Genomic DNA, 19850 nt, shown 5'->3' on the forward strand with positions numbered 1-19850 from the left:
CTGGACGAATGGTGGCCGAATCATGCAGTCGTATCAAGTCAAGTCTCAGTTGCAGGGAAATGACGGTGGGGTCATGTTCTGGAGTTGCATAACAGCGGAGGGGCCTGGTTATGGTACTACCATTATTGAAGACGCAATAAACTCGGGCTTGTATGTCGATATTTCGAAGACATCATTGAACGACACTCTTGAGCACTTTGGGAAGACACCATCTGATGTGCGATTTCAACAAGACAGAGCAACACCGCATACATCGGGCATTACTAAACAATGGTTCACCAACAATGGGTTTAACCTAGACGAAATCATGGATTGGCCACCTCAAAGTCCCAATCTTAATCCCATTGAACATGTCTGGCATCTCCTAAAGCTTCGTCTTAATAAGTATCCCACTAGGCCCTCTACAAAAGAAGAATTAGAGCGGCGTATTAACATTCAGTGGTACAAAATAACAGAAAAAGAGTGCCAGAAATATATTGATAGTATGCCTGCCAGAATCAAGGCTGTCATCAAGAGCAAAGGTGGTTCAACTCACTATTAATGATTTTATAATAAAATGTACATGTTTCTATATTTATTTTTTAACCAATAAAATCATTGGATTTTAGTTTTTGAAAAAGTTATAATTATGTATAGATATCACTAATTTCTCTCATTCAAACGATATATATTTCGACTTTGTATACAAAGAAATGACCAAAAACTTGTGCAAAAAGACAAAATTTTAAACGAACGGGACAGTTTTTCCCCCTACAGTAGTATAAATCGATATCGTACATCTAATCCAGTGTACATACAGTTTATATCTAAATCAGGTAACTGGATGATCTGTCAGAATGCAGATCAGAGCGGATGTATTCCACAACTACTATGTTGAGATGGTATACATACATAAATAGCAGGCCACTAAGGCCTTATTGATTGCTGGTATAGCTTGTTGAGAGGCCACCTAAGTCGATATGTTTCATGTAGTGTAGGTGGATCTCGACATCTTGACATTAGGGAGATTGAATCTATTGTAGTTCCTGAGGCACTCGTGCACACACAATTTACTGGACTTGTAAATATAGATGTGATGTGATACGATAAACATTATCTACGTTGCTATACTGTAAACGTGGCTTGAGGAGAAAGTGAACGTAGCCTAAGATGCATGTTTGTATGCAACATTATGGTTGTTTGGCAAAGGTTTTGAGCCATAATGGGCATCTCACCACGAACGGCGGACAGCGTTTCCACGCCTAGGGTTGATACTACAGATTTCTTAATAATGTACGATACAGAGCAGCTAAGTCAGTAGACAGAGCTATAATTTACTTACTTCACAAAACAAACTACTACGCCTTAGTTTTAGGCCAAATTCTGTGCAAATCTAGACATTTTCAAGCACGAATTACTCATGCCACAAAGCGTTTTGAGCGCTTGGAATGGCCCCAAACGACTCTTCTTGGCTAAGCTTTGCATACTGATGTCTTATCCCAATTTTTTTTTGGATCATTGCAAATTCATGAAAATCATCGTTTTTCTATGAGTATTAGCAAGGGAAGATTCTTGAAAATCAAACGATCGCGTTTTTCACCTTAAAAATGAAAACTTTTTCTAAGATACATATTAGATCAAATTGGCCGTAAAGATGAAATGCAACATTAAAATCACTTTCTATGAGACTTTCGTATGCTAAAGTTAGACATATTATCAGAAAACCTGTTTTCATATTTTTGGAGATTGCTCACTATTTTCGGTCTGGAAGCTGAACGTAATTAGCACCATTCGATGCGGCTTCTTTAGTTTTCTAGAGTTGTATTAGAAGGTTGGGTGTGACAACGACAGTTTTCATAGTCAAGTTAAGCAAAAACGTTTAAAGGATGTGAGATCAAGTCAAGTTTGAACACGAAAATACCACTGCACAATTTCAGATTAAACTGCCGCAGTTACGGCTGCTACGGTACAAGACGACTGAGACCAAATCTACTGGTCGTGACGTCGGATAGGGTGCCCTCTCATTTTTCCGTAACCCCGTTTTTTTACCCTTTTTGCAAAACGTGTTTTAGTATCAAACCATGGTGGTTTTGGACACCGTTTGATTGATAATAACACTCTAGCTCCCGATAACTCTGTCTTGCACTGTTGGAAGAACTTAATACTGCTTCTTTGAAGTGGAATATATTAGGTACCATTCGATAACGAGCACTGGAAGGCGTAGAATTAACATTAATTGAGTTTGTTTATTAGGTTTTGATAATTTTTTTTGCCTGTTTGACGTGGGTGCTGCTGCCATTCCTTTTCTGCTCTCTCTGCTGTCTGCATCTTTGGTTTATCATATCTAGTGGTTGCTTCTCCGGTTTTTGTCTGGTCTCTGGTGTCGTTCGTTCTCTGGTTTTTCTATGGAGCTGGTGTTGCTGCCGTTGCTGCTAATATGGTCTTTCCTGCTCTATTTTCTTTGCTGCATACTCATTCTCTGGTTTATATCTGGTGATTGCCTATACTCTTATGGTCTACCTGTGGTGGTGATAAGAGGTAAGTAACTTCTTTTGTCTTTGTCTGGTCTCTGCTGACGGCGTTCATTCTTTAGTTTTTCTATGATGCTGGTGTTGCTGCTGCTGCTTTTGCTGCTAACATGGTCTTTTCTGGTCTACTGTATTTGGTGCATGATTGTCCTCTGGTTTAACTCTGGTGATTGCTTCTTTGGTCTTTCTCTGGTTTCTGGTGTCGTTCGTTCTTCGGTTTTTCTATGGCGCTTCTGCTGCTGCTGCTGCTGCTACTACTAATCTGGTCTTTCCTGATCTACTGTATCTGGTGCATGCTCGTTCTCTGGTTCATACCTGGTGATTGCGTAGTATCTGGTCTATCTGTGGAGGTGACAAGTGGTAAGTATCTTCTTTGGCCTTTGTCTGGTCTCTGCTGATGGCGTTTGTCCTTTAGTTTGTCTATGGTACTGGTGTTGCTGCTGCTAATCTGGTCTTTTCTGGTCTACTGTCTTTGGTTCATGCTAGTTCTCTGGTCTATATTCTGTGATTGCGTATCCTCTGGTCTATCTCTGGTGGTGGTGGTAAGTGGTAAGTATCTTCTTTCTTCTAGTCGCAATGATATAAAACTTCTTTGAACGCTTGTATTATTGCTTCCTTTGTCATGATAATGCATTCATGATGTTTACTTTGTTACGCTTTTCTTCTTCTTTTGTTGGTTATGTTGCTTTACATCCGACTATTGCCATGCATATTGCTCATGTATGCGTTTTTGTTGCAACAACAACGAGATGTTCTGAACTTCTCTGATGTTGTGTTTGTTATACTTTTCTTTGATTCACTTTGTGTGAGTATCCCTTTTTTGCCTATGTACTACTATATTCTTATAGTAGTATGTTCTTTTCTTCTTTCTTTTATTATTATCATGTTTCTTTGAAGCATACCTTTTTTTACGTTGTGTGGATGTGCCTATCACTGAAGCTCAACAAGACATTATCCGAGGCAAGGAGGTAGATAGGCTGCCTCCACTTGGTTATCGCTACTTACTTTAGTGATGATTGAGGGTCTCAATGCCTGAATTTAAAGCTAGGTGGTGTAAGTAAGGCATGCTCTAGCACCTGAGGGAAATTTGATGATAGTAACAGCTATATTGCTATATATAGCGGAGCTTAAATTTTTGCCTCACATCCAAACAGGGGGAAACCCTCGCAAATTTTTTTTAGGTCAGCGGAGTTTTTTTAAACGATTTGATTGGCGGAGAGGTTAAAGTAGCAAAGAGTAATGCCTATAACTGTTTCTCTTATTTTATTTAACAACATAGAATGGCTTTATTTAACAAAGACAACAACAACAGCGTGGTGTACATGATTCAAAATGATAAGATCACTTTTGAGCGTTATATATATTATGCTTTGTTATAGTTTACTCTTCTATTTATTTCAAATAAAGCAAGGTCTCATGCCTCCCTCCGTTTTAATTTTGAATTGATAGTCTTCATTCAGACATGCTCAAGCAGCAGCAAAAAAGCGTATGTTACAGACATTCAAGAATACGTTCTTGAATTTATCCATCCTATATTATGGCTGGCATGAACACAAGAGTTAGTATACTTTGAAGAAGTATTGGACATAATGCCCGATGTAAAGAAGTGCATACCTTGCATCATGAATTAAATCACCTTCATCGACTCTGACACCTTTAGATTATTTTTACAAAACATGCTATAGAGTAAACCTCCAGAATTTAATGTATAAAGCTGGTCCATGACGACAAATTGTATCTATCATTGCTTTTGACAATGACTAATTTATTCGACTACAAAATCATGGTATTCTGCACATTCTACGGCTACTGCATGCTAAAGCTGTCTCTCTTCTTGCAAGATAATTCATCAATAATAGTAATGACGTTAGTTAACGCTGAATTACGATTTTCTCTCCAGCGCTTTGAGGAGGTATATTGAGTAACGATTTAATTTATACTCAATGCAACAAAATGTGCTGCTGAATATAGACCACCCAAAAATGTAGCTGCCGTGAGCCACTGCGTCATTTGCTGATGGTATTCTCCTCTACATTAGTTTCATTTGTTGTCCATGACGGATACAAGTCTCTTAAGCCAACAGCTGTTTGAATATTGCCGCCAGGAAGAAATGCCATAGTTTAGCGGGTCTTTGCAAGAAAAGTAATATTGGTGGATCCTTGTCATGTACGCCCTGAATGGCAATATAGCTTAACGACGGTGGCAGAGTCATACAGCAGATAGCATGAAATTTCAGCAAAGAAGCCATAAGTCCTTTCGCGGATCAGCAAATAAAGAGGATATTATCTCTTGCTGTTCAGAGGAAACTTCTATACGGATGGAGTAGGTCGCAGCACTGGAGAACTAACTTGAATGCAACGGCAATAAGGAAACGAAAGAAGCAATAACAGTAAACCAGTTGATGACCTTACAGGAGCGTATATTTCAAATAACATCCTGGTTGCTATTCAACATGTCCGGCTACAACGCCATTATGGGTACATGCTAACGCCATTAAACTTGATCCTGGAAGAAGGGGCTTTTCTTCCATTGCATTTGCATAAATACGATAGTCAAGGGAACTACAATTGATACTACAAATACCACCAGCAGCTGGATCATTTTTTTTAACGCTTTGGTATATGTATACTTCTTGTTACGGTTGTATGATAACACAGAAAGGCGTTAGTAACGTCTGAAATATAGCATACTCTGCGTGCTCTTGTGTATCCATTTGAATGAGAATCGAGTTACAATGTGGCGCTGTTTAAGCATTTGTAATTAGAGAGCATTACCAAATGTAAGATAGAAGAATGGGCTTATTATGTAGTTCTCAATACGTGGCGTTGGTAGTGCATTTTCAATTCACTGCGATGGACGAAAGACTGATTACTCAAATCACGACCCAAAGTGCTGTCATTTGTATTTTAAGTAAAGCTTTTGCAGTATACTTGGAATACTATTGCCAGCACCAATTTACTCAGCATGCAAATGTGTGCTACATACTGTATACATTGTGCTGAAGTATATGCGTAAGTGAACTATAGAAGAGGTGCTACACAAAGAAAAGCAGTAGTAAGAAGGACACTTCTAGTGATGCTATTATTAGCAAAGAGATCTATTTGTGATTTTTGATAATCTTTTTTATCATGTTTAGTAGATCAGGATGAACTTGTAAGGTGTTGCCTGGTTTGGTGCTTCAGACAGTATTAAATGATGCAAGATACCTCGACTGGCATTTTATGCTACAAGATATCCTCAATGCCACTGGATTCATTTTCAGCATCAACAATCATGAATATGTTCATTTAGATATGCTGATTATGTACTACTACTGCATACAGTTGTCATGCTGATAAAGTGAAAGCTAGGCTGTACATGTACGATTCGGAACAACTCCAGGTCTGGCTGGCCAGCTTTAAATGCCACAAATTTACGACTGATGAATCCCGATTTTCATGATACCAGCAGCTGGTTTTTTGAGCGAATGTTACCAGTACAAAGTAGACACTTCATAAACTGACAAGTTGTAGTACAAGTGCAGAGGCTCCCCTCAGATCAACGAAATGGCACCTTACCTCACGCACCACTCGTGACTGTACCGAAACGCCTATCATCATGGAGGCAGTGTGGACAGGGCAATGTTACTTCTCCCTCATCTAGACACACCCAGATTGAAAGAAAAATAAGCACAAGAAAGTATATCAAACACTTTCTTTCTTTCATACAACAATCACAAAACAAGAAGAAAACGAAGAGGAACATGTCGACAGATACTGAGCTGGAGAAGCATCTTGAGCACGAATCTATTGACCTTGAACTCAAGGATCTGAACATTGACGCTATGTTGAGGGCCAACAAGTCGTTTATGAGGCTCGCTGCAACCATCTTTTATTACGGCAATCAATCATTGAGCGCTGCACAGCTTGTGAATTGTGTGAGATCATTAGAATTGCTACCATTGAGGTGAGTTGTCAAGACAAAAAAAAAAAAAATGTGCGCGTGTGCGTGTAGATTATCCATCGGTTTGATTCATGCTACATTTTGTGTCTAGAGGCGAAACACCAAAAAGCACAATTCAAGGCATCGTCTCTTCATCCAGGTCCGCATCTAGAAAGGCAAACTTGCTGGATCCATTTACTATCGATAAGTATGGGCCTCAGAGACAAACCAAATATAGACTCTCAGACGCATGTGTCGGTAATGCAGTGCCACCAAAGATAAAAGCAGTTCCCGAAGATGATACTGTCGAAATTGTGCCCGTAGTGCCAATGACTCAGATTACTTCGCCTGGGAAACGACAACGCAAGGCACCTGAATTATACACACCAACCACTAAAATCAGACAATCAGCGCAGAGAAGCAGAAAGAAATCACGAGCCAAGAAGCCCAAACACAAAGCAGTCGAAGATGTAGCGAATAATACGACACCAGCAGAGGAGAGTCAATCAGACATTGAGGTAGACGACGACTTGACACTGGAAGAGAGGATGCAGATACCCATCTACAGCGACGATAGTGATGCTGATCATAACAAGGGCGATGAGGAGGAGGATGCAGCGTAAGTTGACAGCCTAAAACAAAACGAGCCTTTTTTTTATCTGATGGAATCTCTATTTAGGAGCTTTGATTCAATGGGATTGGGATCAGACTATGAGGAACTGTTGGGCAAAAGAAAGGAAACTAAAGCGCCACCGCCACCACCACCACCACCACCACCACCACCACCCCAAGTCGTTGAAGAGGACACGATAGCCAACTACTCGTTAATATACACACCACCTAATACAGCCGAAATAGATTACATTGATGCCATCAACTTTTCAGAATACAACATAGCAAGTAACTTTGCCATTGTGCAACAAAAAGGCTACTCATACCCTCGTTTTCGCTCCCAAGAAAAGATCAAGATTCCCAAAGTGCATTGTGAAGATAAATTCAGAGTCAGTGATATATACAAGAACAAGCGAGTGGTAGGACGTCTGTTTGTGCTAGCAGATGGACATGGTGGTCCTGGTTGCTCAGAGTACTTTGTCAGAAACACACCTGAAGCAGTGCAAGCTGTGTGTTCCAAGTATCTTCCCTCCAAATTAGGCGAGGCCTCAGTCAGAGCCAAATTGGAGAAAGACATCAAAGCCATGATTCAGCAATTGGACGACAGTTATTTGGATCTGAAGCGACAACAGATTGTGTCGGCAGTAGAGAACTCGAGCAAAACCGTGGACAATGACGGATGTACACTTATTCTCAACTTGTTTTTGGGTGAGTGGCTCATCAATGTCAATGTGGGAGATTCGCGCACGGTCTTGATTACTGCCCCTGAACCCAGCACGCCGTTACCCGTCACTACACCTTACACTGTTGGCATTGATAAAGACTACAACTTTGAAGTTGAATTCGCCTCACAAGACCACAAGCCGTATTTGGAACATCTGGCCCGTCATATATTGGAGAATGGAGGCGAGTTTGTAGATTCTGTTCAAAACCGGGTGATCAAACTGGATGTGGATAAACTGAAAGAAGATGATCGTTATGCGAAGCGTTCCTCTTTGAAAAATGCAAGAATTAGGCCCAAAGACTATCTATCATCCAACAGCCATGACCAGGCTGCACCTTCCTCCTTACCAAAGTCAACGGGAAACAATGCAATAGAGGAATACCGCGATCGCGATAGAGTCCCATCACTCAACGTAGCACGCTCTTGCGGTGATTTAGACTTCAAGATGGATCCAGATCACAAAATCATCTCATGCGAACCTGATGTGACATTCATCCGTATTTCAGACACACATAGAGGATCTCGAACCACCATTAGAAATGGCCCCAACAAGGAGAAGCGAAGGCACTTTCTGTTTATGAGTACGGATGGTACGTTTGATTACATGTATGAGGAGACAGCAGACCGACAAAACAAAGCCATTGCCAAGGAGCTGGGGCCCATGATTGAAGACGGCGAAAAGATTGGGCCTTACTTGCTGGATGAAGAAGACAAGCTGCGAGAGGAAGCGTTGGCACGAGAAAGAGAGGCGATTCGATCAAAAACGGGAGCAGATGCTCCAGCTGCTGCTATCAAGCACGATCAGCAGGAGAATGTGACAATGACGGGAAAAGAAGAGGAAGAAGGAGAGGATCCGATTGATATTATGGATAATAATACTCCAGCAGCATCAACAGAAGCTATAGCAGCCAACGGTGATGATGAGGTAGCGCAACCAGGCTCTCCCATGAGCATTGATCCATCTTCGCCAATGTCAGCGGAGCAAACTGACCCACCACAAACTGAGACAGCAGTGCCGGATTCAGCCTTACTGAAGCCAAAGCCTTTATTACACAAAGAAATAGATGATGAGGATCTTAGGACACGACGCATCAAAGAGCGCACACTTGTCCACTCTGCAAGACAGTTTGCGAATCGAGAAGGTGCTCATGGCGTGTTTGCTTCCAAGTTACAGGATTACGACGATTGTACAATTATACTAGTTGAAATTTAAACTGGCATTTGTATTGCTTAATAAATGAATAAAAAGAAAGTGTAAATGCAGCTTTTTGATATGGCTTCTCTTGGCATGTGCTTGGAGTAAATGCTGGCAACGTGTGTGTCAAAGTGCATCAAGACATTGGCCTCATCACTTTGATGCAGAAGTAGTGTACGAGGCTTTTATTTCAACAACAGCTATAAATGAGACCAGCATGATTCAGAAAACACTTTTTTTTTTTTTATATACAATTTTATATTAGCAACATGCATGTGGAATACCCGGCAACATTAGCCATCCTTGCCTCGTACTTTGTGCTCATCTTTGCTTTGTTATGGAGAGTCAAGGATCAACTTGCAAAGACGCTGTCTGATAGCAACCCGGGCATCCTGCTGTTTGTTCTCTTGTCTGCCGTGTCATTGCTATCCACTTGGACGTATATGTTTAAATTCTTTGCTCATAGTTATCGAGAATGGAAATACATCACTGGATTTGAGTTGCCCTTGTCGTTGAATTCCATGTCGTATTGGCTCAAGGACGTCTCTTTGTTTGACAGTGCCTGGAGACAAGTGTGCGTTGGTGTCTGGCAGTGGCTATGGAGTCATCAAATTTGCACATTGACAGTATCCGTGTGGACTCCCATTTTAGCCATTGAAGGTATGTCTATCTATGAGCGTTGTGTTTATAGCAGCACTAAGCCCATCATTGCACATTCACACGCAGGTACAAGACGTCGCATCCCATACATTTGGGCCTACATGCTGATCGGTCAGGTTGTCGCCATCTCGTTTGCCTCATCCCTGTTCTTTGCAGTTTTGTTGGCCTACGCACCCATCACACACAAAGAGCCTTCTGCTAGATTATTAAAGACGCTTACACTGACATCTGTGGGCGGTATCCTGACCGTGGTACTGTCTCCCTTTGTTGCTGACACGGATGCATTCATGGTCAACTTGCTGATCATGCACATCTTACTCATCTTCCCTCTGGTCTATGTGGAATCATCATCCACACTGTCAACCAAGAGTGCCTCCCTCTATGCCATCCTGCTGTATAGTCTCGCGGCTGGCGCCAATCTCTCGATTTATGCGCACCAGTGGTTCCAATGCTTGGCCACGCTGGCGCCTTTTGGTCAGCACACATGGTATCAGATCTACCACACAGTTCTCGCTACATTTTTTGGACACCCAGCACAATCCAGTGTTAGCTCTGATATTGTATGCATGCAATTCATCTCTGTCGCTTGGATGTTTACTGCCAGTAAAAGAGACTACCGACAAGTGCCATTCTGGGTGTGGATCTTGATTGGCACAACACCCTTATTTTCTGCTTCCTTTACATTGCCCCTCTTCTTTGCCGGCTATGAATACGACAGAGCAACTCAACCCAACATGGCAAAGAAGATCAATTAGAGAATCTAAACAAGAGTATAATAAAGCTTTATAATGTAATCAAAAATGAGATGGAATGCGTTGAATAGTACATGTTTTTAAATGGTAGTGAATAATCTCCAAACGCCTTGAGCATACTGAACGATTTCGGACATGCCCATCTTACTCTCACCGTAAACACGATCGACAAAGGTAATGGGAACTTCGCCGACAGAGTAATTGAATTGTCTGGCTCTTACAATCATCTCCATTTGAAAGACGTAGCCCTTGGCTACAGTGGCATTGATCAATTGATAGAGCACATCCTTCTTGTATAAACGAAAACTACCAGTAAGATCAGATGCATTGGGGCGAAGCATAATAGTAGCTAAAAAGTTGGCACCACGACTATCATATTTCCCCCCCATAATGAGTTGTCAGATCATGCAAATCACAATGCAATGCCCAATTCTTACCTGACAAGCTTACGCTTTAAATCCCAGCCATAAACACCACCACCTGTCCTGTAGCGAGTGCCACTGACAATGTCATAGTTCTTTTCTTGCTGTAATCTAGAATGGCAAAAGGGAATGAACAACATGTGGCTCGGATGTGGGTGGGTTGTACGTTACTTGATCATTTGAGGAATGAATTTGGGCTACAAGGAGAAAACAGCGTGGTTAGACATTGCTTTGCTAGATCATATCCACCCATCCAGGACTTTACATGATGGGAGAAGTCAGCATCCATAATGACAATATGTGTGCCAGTGGCAAATTGAAGGCCATGAACATAGGCAGTACCTAAACCAAGCTTGCCAGCACGAGGCTTCAATTGCTATCATGGTGTGTAGTCAAGTCATTCATGTCAATATCGAATCCACATGTGCCCACTCTACCAACTTACAATACGATCCTCGCCATAGATCTTTTGAAGTTCCTTTGCAACCTCTTGCGTACCGTCAGGACTATTGTCATCTACAATAATGATCTCCCAATCAATGGCATGCTCCTTGAATGTCTTTGCAAGCAGCCAAGTGATGATTGGCAAGTTCTCGCGTTCGTTGTAGGTGGGAAGGATCACTGTGTACTTGTTTTGAGTCATGGTGCTGTGATGGTTGTCTTGTACGTTTAATACTGCGTGATTGATAGTGTCTATTGTCATGGATAAAACAAAAGAGACAGAAGAAAGAAGGAAAAAGAGAGGTGTTTGTTGGGTTTATAGCTGAAAATTCTTTTGCCACAGCCAATAAAATGTATAGGCGTTGCACATACTTCTTGTTTCTTAAAATGGGGGGGGGGGAAAGCATTTATTGCATTTATGTGTGTGGTATCATTATTTACATTGCTATTTCTTATATGAGTGTATGTATAGTGTGTGTGTGTGTGTGTGTGTGTGTGTGTGTGTGTGTGTGTGTGTGTGTGTGTGTGTGTGTGTGTGTGTGTGTGTACGGTTTAATAGTAGGCTAAATCTTCATCTTCATGATCTTGCTTGGGATCGACAAATATACTTGCAATGGGCGTGTTGATGGCTGCTGTTGATTTGATAAAGACATGATTTGAGAGAGGTGCTGCTATCGGTGACATTTTCCTCTTTTTTATGATGGTTGTATGCTGCAACATGGCTTCTATATGTCCTCGCTTTTGTTCCGTCCTCAAGAGAATGTCTCGTTTGGTGTCGTCCATCTTTTCCTTGTTCTTCGGTGTGAATTGCTCTTTAGAGTACAATGGTGCAAATTGCTCCTCTGTAGCGTCTTTGCCGAAAACATCAAACTCGTTGCCTTGATAGATCGTGTTGCCATTTCTGGGATAATGTGGGTTGGTCAATTTCACAACTTTGTGCTCCTCCAGTGCTTCTAGTTCGTCGTTCTTGTAAACATCCAAAATGTGGATTTCTCTTTTCTTCCACATGTTGACAGAGTGAAAGAAGATGGAAAGATGGAAAAATTGCAAAGCAAGAAAAATATTTTCTTTTTTCTTGTGATATCATTGGACATGTTCGCTACGATAGGATCATCTTAAAATCTCTCATGTTGCTACATGATGACAGACACTGCTATCTTTGATGTCATCTACTGCAATCTAGAGCAAATCCAAGTGATTGGCATGTATGCTCGCTAGATCACGAACTTAATGCAATACCATCTATAAAATGAGCAGATCAGCTAAATATAGATGAATGCTAACGTTTGGACTCGCGATCAGCTTCTGGATCACTGAAACACAGCAGCTGATCCATCATCCTAATCCGACTTGGCCTTTAGACCTCATTGGCACCAAGAATGCTTGTTGGCCATGTAAAACCTCTCATTGTAACGGTATTGTGTATATTGCACAAGCGGTCAGTTTCCTTTTTTAATTGTAGAGTGCATCTGTTGTCTGTGTATACATGATTCGAATCTCATTATCTTTGACCAGTGTATACTGTCTTGACGGCAGAATGCGATCAGAGCTCGTTAAATCCTTGCAATCACTGTAAAAGATATACTCTCTGAAAGATGGTTCTGATATAATGCCGTCTACACGTTGTTTAAGTTAGCCAAAAAAGCCAATTACCTTTGTAGTCGTTACTTACGCTCGTTTCTGAATAACTGGAACACGGCTGATCTCTCGTCTCCTTCTTTGACAATGGCCTGATCATGGAACAAAAGTTGATCAACTAGATCATATTGCTTCGGTAACTAGAAGATACTGTCAGGCACAAAGAAAGCGCTTCTGCCAGCAAGGCACTGTACCTTTCTCAGTAGTGATATAGCGTGGCACATGGTTGATTCTTGTTGTCGTAGCATTGAGATCATGCTGCCAAATGTGCGCTTTCCATGACTATAAGACAAGCTGTGAGTTATTCCCATATCACCATCCATCTGCTCAATGATTCTCACCGAAGATCTTCCCATGAGAAATCAACCAGTTCATTTGACAGACGGACCAAACCATCCGATACACGCTTACTATACTGTGTGACGGGATGAACAGAGAGTGTATCATAGGCAATCAAGCTCAGCGTAGGCAGCATGATGGAGAAGAACTCATGAACGGATGTTGTTTCTAAAAAATACAGTGCTTTCTCTGCTTCTACGGATATATTAAATAAGGGCTTTTGTCGCACGCAGGGAATTCTCTTTGACCATTTCCACAGCTCTTGCCATATATTGTTTGGCTCTGACATGCGCGCACTGAGCTTGCCTCCTTCTTCATCTGCATCTGCATCTGCAATCCAATCACGAGGCGAATGCCATCGCACAAAATCCTCTAGACAAGCATGTGGGTTGGCTGCTTTGAATGCTTGCATGTCCGAGTAAAGTTGTGCTGATTGCAGTTTGGCTCTTTGCTGTGTTGCATTGGTGGATGTGCCTAATTTTTCAAATAAATCTGCTTGCTGCGTAATCATGTCTTCTGTCATAAAGCCTGGATCTTGTGTGATGGGAATATGCATGGGCTGTCCTGTCTTGAGTAGCTTCAATGTACTGTGGATCTTGGATTCGCCTTCGATGGCTTCCGGGTCTTTGACGGCGTTGGCCTCATCCGCCTCCAGTTCCTCTACTGTGATGGGCATATTGGGCACCATCACTTCCTCCCCTTCCTCTTCTTCACCTTCGTGCTGTGATGGACGGCGACCGGTATTATCACTGCTGCTACTGCTGTTGTTGGACGCATCATCAACAGCATCCACAAAGATATCACTTCCATCAGACACAGGGCCATCCTCACTCAAGTCGGACGGTGCGATAGAGATGGAATCCTGCAGTAATGGTTTTGTCAGCAAATAGCATCAAAAGGCCATGTCCCCTTCCCAGCCTACCTCTATAGCCTCACTGCTGTTGCTATCCGCTCCTCCTTCTACAAATCGCTCCAGCAGGGTTTGAAATTTGGATGTTCTAGGCGTTTTCTCCTCAGAGACTTGGTCAAACAAACGACCAACACGCTGAACAGGTTTTTTGGTATGATCGCCTACGTTTCCATTTTGCGGTGCATTCTGTTTTCGACGAAGAATACAGCAATTGATCATGGAAATCTTTTGATGCAGCTGGGATGATGAATGTCAGTACCATTGTCTAGATCCACAACCCTGCATTCTTACAATATTGTAGCGAAGGTCGATGCCTAATGTTTTGCTGTCCTTGTCGGCTTCTTCCCCATTAGAGTCGTCGTAGAGATAGGGGTTCAATCCTGGAATTGGTTCCGAATTCTCCCAATGCCAACGTATCTGCTTTAGAACTTCCACCCATACCACTCGCAGAAATCCCATGAAATTCGTCGCGTTCTTCTTTGATCCTGCTCCATTGGCGGGCGAATGAGAAACAGCCTCTAAACTATACAACAACACATTCCACAAAAAGGATCGATAGGGCACAGATGATCCTGATTTCAGTTTCAAGCCGAGCTTCTGGGTGCTGTCAAATTTGCAGTGTGCGGTGGTTTTTTTGGTGTCGTTGTCTTTGCTGGTAGCCATAGGATAGAACAGAGCTGTCAGCACATCGTCCACTGCATCCGACTTGGTTACAGTGACCGAGTCCGCAAGTCCACTGGTGCTGTTGCTGGCGGTGCTTGTGCCTGTAGATGCTCCCATCTGAGACGAGAACTTGTGTCGATTGCCGGCAGCAAACAAATTATGCATCAATCCAGCACTATCACTGGTAGATTCATCGTTGTTGTCGTCGTACGGTGCTAAATACTCTCTGTTGGTAGGATCCTTCACCCATGATTCCACCACTTGCTCCATAAGCGTAGCGAGATAGGCTCTTTGTTGGTTCACTGGGGCAAATTCTCTGGATACCTGCCACTGCTTTGCTGTCAATGCATCCATGTTCCTGTCATACGCTTCGTGGAATTCATTTTCTTGAATCAAAGGAAACAGCGCACTCAATGTCAATGTACGGAGTGGGTCGTTGAAGGAGCCGAATGACAGTTGATGCTGGCTCATCTCTTCCAATTTTCGTTTATGCGTCAATCCCGATCTCTGTTCTGCTTCTGGCTCTGACAGATCGACCTCATCATCGTCGTTTCCCCATGCCTCAAATTCATCATCAAAGCTGCTTCTGCGCTTGGTCTCCTGCTCTACCACCTCTTCCCATTCTTTCCAGTGCTCGTCGAACCAGTTTTTGAGGTTGTACGTGTAGACAGCTGAAATGTAGATGGACGATTCCGGTGCGTCTCCCGCCTTGCCTAAGTATTCACAGTATCAGTGCCTGCAGTCTAAATAGGTGCTACCCAGAGCGACATACCGTAATCCTCTCGATGCATGCTCAATCTCTGCAAGAACAAGGTCTTGAGGCCGTCCAAGTACGACAAGTGCGAAACAGGAGGTGTTGTCAGCGTCATGCTATATCGCGCTTCTGTCTCATTGATGGCGCTCTGTGGCCGCTGGCTTGTAACGCCATATCCCATGTATAATTCATGGCGACTCTGTCCAACTGGAACAAACACAGGCACTTGACAACCGGCGTTCTGGAATGCAATAGCACACGCTGATATCAATAGTTTGGCTTGTGAAATGTCCACGGACGATTTACTCGAATTGAATATCTTGTTTTTGATAGAGTCCTGCATTGGTTTGACAATCATCAGACGATCCAGGCCAGTCCATCGATGCAGAGGATGGTATTGTGCTGTACTGAACTGGTAAAAATGCTGCTGCTGGGTGTCGTCTATCTCGTTTATGGATGCAGTGGGATGGTAATGGTAAGTGAGCTGAAATACATCGTCGCCCATGGCCAGTGTCTCTCTTCTCGTGAATTCCGTGGCTGAAGGATGCGCAATAGCTGCTCTGGCTCTTGCTAGCTGCTCTTGGGAGAATAGGCCATAAGAGCCGTCCTTGACACCCCACGAATACAGTGTTTCTTCAATGTGTGTGACGAATTTCTCGAAATGCGATACAGAAGTATAATCAACAAACTCGTAGCGCGATAGATCATCACTGTAGGCAGAGCTTTGGCGTCGTTTACTGCCGCTCATGGTGCGTTGTGTATGATATATAAAAGAAAAAGAATGGGTGTGTGTCTCATGCTGTTGTTGTATTTCAAAAAGGGCAAATGGAACGTTTTCATTGGCGTAACAGCGTGTAACAGATGATTGCATCAAAAGGATGTTGGGTTTATAGATCAAGGATTTCTTGGTGGAAAGTGTGTGTATGCCAGAATGCGCCATATACCAGCAAGTATGGTATCCAGGCAGACCACAACTGCTGTTATTAAACAAAATTACATTTTTTTTACATCAGGTCAAAAATTGCATAAGATTACATGTCTTTCCAAATGCTTAAATGCAAGCAGGGCGTAGATTAAGTATGTTGTGGATGAGGACATGCGCTCATTTGCATTACTCGATGGTGTATATCTACAAACGTTGGTGGATGTGTCTTGATAGACCATTGTGTATATATATCTGAATTTTACAGGTCTATTGGAGTAGCCTGCTCATATAGGATCTCGTTTAAATCAGAACCTGAAATCTACCAAGCTTCATCAAATTCTCAAATGACGCATTTTAGACACATTTGAGTCATTTCATTTCACAGTTCTATGACACTATCTCTATGGATTCAGAGCTACGCTGTAACCATGATGATTGCAGGTAAGATTTCCAAGATATTTAAGGGTGCATTTGATCTCAATGTGCACTACAGTTGTAGACAATTTTGTACACTTTATCTTGTAATGTGTAACAATCTATGCAATAGGATGATAGATTGCATGTGCACCTACTAGACTCGTAGGATGAATGATATCTGCTGTAGGTTGCGTGCTTATCGATGGCAAACTGGGTATCCTCATGGATAGAAACCTCCCTATGCATCAAATGAACTTTAAGTTGTGTGCGCAATGTGTGTACGCCCACACGGTCAAAATGGATATGTATGCCACACTCATACACACACATACACATACACACACACACACACACACACACACACACAAACATTCAATACAAATACAACATCTTATCATCACATGAAATGTATATATATATATTAAGGTTTCAATGATTTGTTCCAGTACACGTGCCATCAGCCTTCTACAGAACACGGGGAGAGCTGCTGCCTTGCTCTGATGTGTATATCTCCAACATTGCTCAAGGCGAGGAATTATTTCATGTCTGTTGCATTTAGAATTGCATATACGCCCAGCATCGAGCAGCTCATCAGGGCTATTTGCAGTAACATGTTGTGGAATCAAACAAGAAGAGCATATACACAAGACTACGTCGTTGTGCTTATTGATTTGGGAATCGTGATAAATACAGAACCTATGACATGCAAGTGGAACGGTGCCTTATTTTGCAAGAAAAAAAAAAGACCTTTGGACCATCTTTCAGCGCACGGCACATGATCGTCCGCATGATGCTGCATTCCCTGAAATAGGGTACATCTTCCGTCGAGAGTGTATTCTACCTGTTGTTCAGATTGGAGCAGGCTTGTATATTCATAACGGGAGATGTGCAGCATCTGTTGTATGTCCCATGCATATACAGGTCTATATGAAATTCATAGTTACATGTTTAGGCAGTCAAGATACAGACGATACATGCAACAATTATTGTAATATCACCTGCTACCCCCCATATATATCATAACATGAAAAAAAAGGACGTCAATGCAATGCCATATAATAAGCCCACTCGTTTTTGCCTCATTTTCCTTGCTCTTTCTCCTCTCTTTCCTTTCTTCTCAACGATATCCCACTTATTCTTGGTTCAACACCGGAATGTCCACAAATTCATCATCTCAGCAAACCACCACGCAATTGGAAACCACGCCGCGAGTATATTATGAACATTATATGACGGCACAACCCAACTATGATCTTTACCCGAGTCTTTCTCGTAGATTAGGGAATGGTTATGTCCACCGTCCTATTCGAAGACCCAAGAAGCAACAACAAACAAACTTCATCTCAATACATGGTACAACATCTCGACGTTCGTATAATGTAGATCAAGATCCCTTATGGCAGCCAATACCGCAAATGCCACAAGAAACCCCTTCCTGGGATCTCTATCCTGCTATACTACGTAATGTATGTGCATATAACTATTCCAATATTACCAAAAATGATGGGTGAATTTATGCTAACTTTTTGTGTCGTACAAATAGGTTGAAAACTATGGCACAGACCAAATGAGACAAAGACTTCGTGCTATGGAAGCTACGGTTAATCTTTGATTGCATTTCCCAAATATTCCCCCCCATCACCATCATCTATTATTACTCATATCACCTTCATCGCTCAGTAGTATTGTTTTATTCAAGCATTAAAAATACATGAAATAAATTTATTGGAAATATACAACGAGTTTTAAGCGTGGATGGATATGTTACAATGTGTGCTGCTTGGTTTGCTTCTTTTTCGGCTTCTTTAGGCTCGACCTAATGTATAAGTTTCTGAAGTCTTCATCTGGCTCTTGGATACCAGGGATTTTCTATTCGATTTTTTCAGTAAATCTGGTAGAACCCATCCTTTCTGCTTGTAACTTAGATGAGATGTCGTTGCGGTTGTGTCGCAATAGCTGGTTTCATCAGGACTCAAGTAGGCGCCATCACGGTAGATGCTTTCGTAGTAGCGACGATCATGCGATTCGAATTGAGACTGTGATACACGTCGTCTTGTGTATTTGTCAACTTTGTAGTAGTCGTAACTGCTTTTGATTTTGTCGAGTAATCCCATCAAATATTATAATTCAAGGAAAAAAAACGAGAAATTGAAGGATAAAAATTGTTCATGTCATTTTATGTGAAGGGTTGAAGCGGAATACGGAAAAACGATTGTCGATCTTTACTATGGATTTAGGATAAATGTATATTTCAATCCTTGACACAGTCGCCAAACTTGTCCAATCATATTGGTAGAGTCGTGTTTGTTTCTGCCTCTTTATAGCACAACTACGTATCATCGAAAGAAATGAGCAATGTTTATTGTTTCCTTTTATATAGATCCAAATCCTACTGATCCGTAATAAAATTTCGTTTTTCCAGGTTTGTAATCAGGCAAAACCTACCGTAAACAGCCTGCAACTGTGCATTTGGCTCTTCTACAAAATCTCATGTTGGCATTGGCGGTAACAACTCATACGAGTGAGTAGCATACTTGTATTGCTTCTTACTGCTCAAAACTATGCGAAGCGCAGCGAAATCTGGACATATTTGGGCCGTATTTTCTCATGTTAGAGGCTGTTCCAGAGTGCCAGAATAGTATCAAACCATTGCTTTCATCTAGCACTAACTTCCTGCCACCCTTGCTCAACTTTTTGGGGACCAAAAAAAAATATGGCCAAAAATTGACCAAAAAGCATGAGGTATCCCTCATGGTTTTCATCGAAAATCAAACAATCGCATTTTTTTTTTTTTTTTTTACCTTGAAGATGATGACTTTTACTATGGTATGTATTACATCAAAATGTTGCTATCGATCCAAAGCAACCCTTGAAACGTCGTTTGTGTATCTTTTATATGTAAGTTTTTGACATTTTTGCTAGAAACCTCATTTCATATTTTTTGATATTGCTCGATGCGTTTATTATAAA

At 41.7% G+C, this 19850-nt stretch overlaps 8 protein-coding genes across 8 annotated transcripts; 4 read left to right on the forward strand and 4 right to left on the reverse strand.

Annotated features, from left to right (window-relative positions):
* Window positions 1-22: 22 nt before the first annotated feature.
* HLJ1_2 (Chaperone protein dnaJ) lies at window positions 23-541 on the forward strand (the record flags this gene model as incomplete). Its single annotated transcript, XM_064824896.1, has 1 exon — window positions 23-541. The coding sequence occupies one exon, from the start codon at window positions 23-25 to the stop codon at window positions 539-541; it is 519 nt and encodes a 172-aa protein (XP_064680273.1).
* Window positions 542-6249: 5708 nt separating this feature from the next.
* On the forward strand, window positions 6250-8977 carry hob3_1 (BAR adaptor protein Hob3; the record flags this gene model as incomplete). The annotated part of the gene is made up of 3 exons (XM_064824897.1): window positions 6250-6452; window positions 6541-7047; window positions 7108-8977. 3 exons carry the CDS (start codon window positions 6250-6252, stop codon window positions 8975-8977), a joined length of 2580 nt encoding a protein of 859 aa, XP_064680274.1.
* A 251-nt stretch (window positions 8978-9228) lies between these two features.
* On the forward strand, window positions 9229-10374 carry NHP2 (snoRNA-binding protein; the record flags this gene model as incomplete). Its single annotated transcript, XM_064824898.1, has 2 exons — window positions 9229-9619; window positions 9686-10374. The coding sequence occupies 2 exons, from the start codon at window positions 9229-9231 to the stop codon at window positions 10372-10374; spliced, it is 1080 nt and encodes a 359-aa protein (XP_064680275.1).
* A 77-nt stretch (window positions 10375-10451) lies between these two features.
* On the reverse strand, window positions 10452-11496 carry ATC70_005614 (Phosphoacetylglucosamine mutase (PAGM) (Acetylglucosamine phosphomutase) (N-acetylglucosamine-phosphate mutase); the record flags this gene model as incomplete). Its single annotated transcript, XM_064824899.1, has 5 exons — window positions 10452-10740; window positions 10809-10904; window positions 10965-10990; window positions 11059-11169; window positions 11239-11496. The coding sequence occupies 5 exons, from the start codon at window positions 11494-11496 to the stop codon at window positions 10452-10454; spliced, it is 780 nt and encodes a 259-aa protein (XP_064680276.1).
* Window positions 11497-11786: 290 nt separating this feature from the next.
* On the reverse strand, window positions 11787-12242 carry NCA2_2 (Nuclear control of ATPase protein 2; the record flags this gene model as incomplete). The annotated part of the gene is made up of 1 exon (XM_064824900.1): window positions 11787-12242. The coding sequence occupies one exon, from the start codon at window positions 12240-12242 to the stop codon at window positions 11787-11789; it is 456 nt and encodes a 151-aa protein (XP_064680277.1).
* A 444-nt stretch (window positions 12243-12686) lies between these two features.
* On the reverse strand, window positions 12687-16286 carry ATC70_005616 (uncharacterized protein; the record flags this gene model as incomplete). The annotated part of the gene is made up of 7 exons (XM_064824901.1): window positions 12687-12850; window positions 12907-13012; window positions 13067-13154; window positions 13214-14073; window positions 14134-14358; window positions 14413-15497; window positions 15557-16286. 7 exons carry the CDS (start codon window positions 16284-16286, stop codon window positions 12687-12689), a joined length of 3258 nt encoding a protein of 1085 aa, XP_064680278.1.
* A 1748-nt stretch (window positions 16287-18034) lies between these two features.
* On the forward strand, window positions 18035-18492 carry ATC70_005617 (uncharacterized protein; the record flags this gene model as incomplete). Its single annotated transcript, XM_064824902.1, has 2 exons — window positions 18035-18346; window positions 18424-18492. 2 exons carry the CDS (start codon window positions 18035-18037, stop codon window positions 18490-18492), a joined length of 381 nt encoding a protein of 126 aa, XP_064680279.1.
* Window positions 18493-18685: 193 nt separating this feature from the next.
* Window positions 18686-18994, reverse strand: ATC70_005618 (Methionine synthase (5-methyltetrahydrofolate--homocysteine methyltransferase); the record flags this gene model as incomplete). The annotated part of the gene is made up of 1 exon (XM_064824903.1): window positions 18686-18994. One exon carries the CDS (start codon window positions 18992-18994, stop codon window positions 18686-18688), a length of 309 nt encoding a protein of 102 aa, XP_064680280.1.
* Between the last annotated feature and the right edge of the window lie 856 nt (window positions 18995-19850).

This window comes from Mucor velutinosus (genome assembly GCF_035048745.1).
Source record: "Mucor velutinosus strain NIH1002 chromosome Unknown tig00001544, whole genome shotgun sequence".
Classification (NCBI taxonomy): domain Eukaryota; kingdom Fungi; phylum Mucoromycota; class Mucoromycetes; order Mucorales; family Mucoraceae; genus Mucor; species Mucor velutinosus.